Source organism: Vollenhovia emeryi, unplaced genomic scaffold, assembly GCF_000949405.1.
Source record: "Vollenhovia emeryi isolate VEMERY1.0 unplaced genomic scaffold, V.emery_V1.0 DF939462.1, whole genome shotgun sequence".
NCBI classification, from domain to species: domain Eukaryota; kingdom Metazoa; phylum Arthropoda; class Insecta; order Hymenoptera; family Formicidae; genus Vollenhovia; species Vollenhovia emeryi.
Window position 1 is genome coordinate 31,818 of NW_011966904.1, and position 4,575 is coordinate 36,392.

The 4,575-nt window shown below is 37.3% G+C and overlaps 1 protein-coding gene across 1 annotated transcript; it reads left to right on the forward strand.

Moving 5' to 3' along the window:
• The first annotated feature begins 1,739 nt into the window (after positions 1–1,739).
• LOC105557528 (putative nuclease HARBI1) lies at positions 1,740–2,946 on the forward strand. Its single transcript, XM_012004786.1, has 3 exons — positions 1,740–2,025; positions 2,313–2,645; positions 2,730–2,946. Exons 2-3 carry the CDS (start codon positions 2,499–2,501, stop codon positions 2,835–2,837), a joined length of 255 nt encoding a protein of 84 aa, XP_011860176.1. The 5' UTR covers positions 1,740–2,025; positions 2,313–2,498; the 3' UTR covers positions 2,838–2,946.
• The last annotated feature ends 1,629 nt before the right edge of the window (positions 2,947–4,575 follow it).

The window sequence follows — 4,575 nt, forward strand, 5'->3', positions numbered from 1 at the left end:
GTTCCATTTAAAGCATTTCCTGTTGATGGCGGTAAACAAGAGTTTTGCAAACGTCTTTATAATTTTTTAATTTTTTTGAGAGATTTTTTATAAATCTTGTTAGAGGAGATGGATCGGTAGCGTTCGGGAAAGAACACCCATGTGGGAAATGGCTACCGGCAAAATAATGGTCTAGTACCGGTTTCTAGTACTGACAATGAGTATTGGCACTGTACTAGATGCCAATATTATACTGGTGTGATACTGGTGAAATACTGGGATGATAGAATTGGGCCAAGACTCAAATTACAGTACTATTCTGTAGCGGGATTCTGTAACTCATTAACGACGAATATCGCTGTCGTTAACTATCGATGTCGATGATTATCGCTAAATGTTATTCTGCAACTACCAATTATCGACAAATCTCGATAATTGAAATCGTTAAAATTCGAAAAGTGTCGATGCCGTATTGATACTTTTGCGATCGATACTGGAGGTCTCGCTAAGCCGTTAACGATAGTTTGTGATAAGTGTGTATGAAATATATGCATACGTGTAAGGTACGGTAAACGGTAATACGGATTAAAAGTAAGTATATATACTTCCACGTTCCTTGAACTTTTATCTTAATAATTTGTATATATGTATACAATAGGGGTATTCAGATAAAAGAAATTAAGTTAAGTTCAACGGTTTGACAGGTTATGTGGGGTTAAAAGCAGTATTTCTCAACACTTGATTGGTTTCCAAGCTGCTTTTAACCCGACATAACTTGTGAAACCGTTAAACTCAACTTAACTTTTATCTGAACTCTTTTATCTGAATACTCCTATTATTATATTTCGAACTGTTACAATAATATTTAAGTGGTAGAAATTAATCTACCTATGCTGTTTAAATATTGGTTTAAGAAAAAATTTTCTTCTATGTATTTTCTTCTAAGTCCGTGGTTTTAAATGTCACAATATAACAAGATTTGGTTTCTCTAATAAAATAAGGTCTTAATTTTTTATTTTAGGATGGCTCTCGGCTATCTTGCGTTAGATTTAATGGATATGGAAGATCGTATCCAACGCCTTGAACGAAGGGCACAACGACAAGTGCTGCGAATAACAGAAGATCCGTTTGATTTGACGCACAACGAATTTAGAGAGCTGTACCGCCTAACACCGGATTTAATGTTTGATCTTGTCGATATGTTAGAACCTCGTTTGCAGAGGACAAGGATTACCGGGCTGTCGACAGAAAAGCAAGTAAGAAAACTTGTAACCATATATTTGTGTTTTATAATATATCTTAATTTGTTTATGGTATTCGTATATTTATTCATATGTATGTACATTTCATACATATATTTTATATGTATAGATATTAGCGGCAGTGAGATTTTACGCAACCGGCTGCTTTCAACGCCCTGTGGGTGAGCAGTGGGGCATTTCTATGAGCCAGACATCGATTAGCAGATGTATACATAAAGTGACAGATGCGATCAATGATTTGATATTCAGACACTAGCTGCGTTCGGTATTGCAAATCCGAGCCGTCAGAGTGCTCTTTTACCTCTCAAATCGTTCGGAAATGCACATCTTTTTACTCTGTGTCATCTCATCTGTGTTCGGCATTAGTAGTTTCAGAGCAAATCGAGCTCCTCGATTCGCTCTGAATTCAAAGACCGAGCTCACAGAGGAGATGCTTGTTTTGCGCGCGAAAAGGTATGTTGGTTAAGGCCACAGTCAAGCTGCCGCTACAAATACTTCGAAGTATTTTTCTACTCCTCTCTTTCAATAAAGATAGAAGAAGAAAGAAACACTTGGAAGCATTTGTAGCGGCAGCTTGACCGCAGCTTAAGTGAGGTTAGAGCCTGTTCGATGTAGACTAGGCCTGTCTGTTCTAGGTTATTGTAAGATTTAGCGCACAACAGGATTTAACGTCTAATAATGTCTTCAAAGAATGTTGAATTATGTTATTCCAAAAATATTGGAGATGGAGGAATATTTGAGATATTGGATATTGACGGGGAAAAATATTTACATAATAAAAAAGGTAAATTCTTTGTTACTGAACTTTTGGAATACTTAAAGTTTCCTTTTCATCATCGCTATCTTCAAAAAATACATCTCGAGCAAAATTTAACATAACACAAATCGTATAGTTGTCTTCCATCGTATATCCAACTTAACCTAACCTCATCTCATTCAATCAGAAACGCTAACAATTCTAAAATAAAAGAGTGAAAAACGATATATAGACAAAATCAAATTACAAACTAAAATTAGTTGACATAAAAATCCTGATTTCTAAAACTTGAAACAATACCATAATAATTACAGCCGATGAACGTCCTTAACCAGCTCTGAGAGCTCTGAAATCGTTCAGCATTGAGATTAGTGCTCGGCTTGCTCGGAGATCACGTGATTCAAGCTCGACATCTGCTCGCTCGCATCTCAGATTTTTTTGCCGAACGCAGCTAGTGGGTACAATTCCCCATAACTCCAGGAGCCAGACAGCTAGCGAGGATGCAATTTCAAAATGCACGTCAGCCATTTGAAGGAGCTATCGGAGCGATTGACTGCACTCAGCAATTCTTAGCAATTCTTGGTCCTAAAGACCATGAAGAAGCCTATATTAATCATCATGGGTATCCTTCGCTGAATGTGCAAATGGTAAATATTTGAATTATTATAAACTTCTTACAATGTGTTTAATGTATTAATGACTAATTACATTCAATGATTGATCTCTTACAGATATGTGACCCAAATTTAAAAATACTGAATGTAAATGCAAGATACCCCGGAGCACGGCACGATTCATATATGTATGTATATGGAATGCCTCTGCTGCTCGACAAGTGATACGCGCATATAATCGTGGTGAACGACATACGTATCTTATTGGTAATTGTTATTTTAATTTTTTATACATAATATACCGCGCGCGGAAAGCTTTTATTAGTTTATAATATAGTATTTTTTAGTTTATATTATCAGTTTATAATTTATACATTATATACCTTACATTTGTTCTAATACATAAATTCTTTATTATTGTATCAAAGAACTTTAAACAGAGCTGAAATAAATCTTACATATATGTAGGAATATCACAACTCTTTATTTCGGAACTTAACTTATTACATCGAGGTCTCTGCTTGTGCCTACTCGCAATGGCTAGCGACGACTGACTCTCGTGTCCGCTTTCTCTCTCTCTAGCACGCGCTCGCACTCATTCCTCTGTCTCTTTTCGCCATGCCGCTAATACACGCGAGCGGCGCTTCACGCGCCTCTCTCACCGCACGCCAAACTTAAAATAACGAACAGTTTTACTTAAATCTACGCCTTTATACCTACACGGCCGTCCTGCTATTCATCCGACCAGGATGAACGCTGACCGGTTGACCACGGTTTCATAAATTCGGCACATGTTGATGTCGCCATCGGTCCTTCATTTAATCCTACCTTCTCGACATCATAAGTGTTATTTGTTTTAGTCTTAATGACACGATATGGTCCTAAATATGTTGCCCTTAATTTACGCCCTGGACCCATTTAGGTACGCTTTATCGCCACTAAATCGCCAATCTTATATTGAGACGCTTTTTTCCGTTTGCGATCGTATGTTTTACGATTTTCTTCCTGTACTTTTAAAAGTTGTTCCTTTGCTTTTCTACGCAGGTTCTCACGATCCTCATCGAATTGAAGTACAAATTCCTTTTCGACCAACTCTTTTAAAAAGATATCCTCTTTATCGCGCATCTTTACGCCGAATAACAATTGGAACGGAGTCATTCCTATACTACGCTGCCACGTCGAATTTAGTATACTTTGTAATCTTGGGATGAACTTATACCACTTAGTAGGGTCATCGATTGAAAGTTTCGCAAGTACGGGTATAATGGTCCTATTTAATCGCTCGATTTGTCTGTTGGCTCTGGGAAGCCCAGTAGTGACAGTCACATGTTTTATATTTTCGCTTGTACAATACTCTGCGAACTCGTGCGACGTAAACGCCGACCCTTTGTCAGACACAATCTGAACAGGATTTCCAAAAACACTCTTTTGTAAGTTTAACTTATCTAAGACTTCACGCGTCGTCGTCGATTTTGTAGGATGTAGCCAAACGAATTTACTAAAACTATCTATTACAGCAAAAATATGATTATAACGTTTACTAGTCGTTTCTAGAGGACCCAAGTGATCCACGTGATAAGTATGTAACGGAACGCTGTCCTTGTTAAGTGGATGCAAGAAACCTTCTTGCTTTCCTTCTTTTCGGTTCATCATAATACAAGGAACACAGTTTCCGATGTATCGTTCAACCTTACATCGAAGATCCGATATAAAATAATCTTGGCTAATTATTTCCTCGGTTCGTTTAGTCGCAAAATGTCCCTTCTGATGAGCTGTCTGTATTATGTCAGTTTCTATATCCTTTGGAATTACTAACAACTCTCGGCCATCCACAAACTTATACAACAACCCATTGCGCATACAATAATTTCCGTAAGCTTTCTCCTTCAAAATTTCTATAATCGCTTTACATTCTCCGTCTTCTTCTTGCCCTTTCGATATTCTAGGTATTATAAAGCTTTTA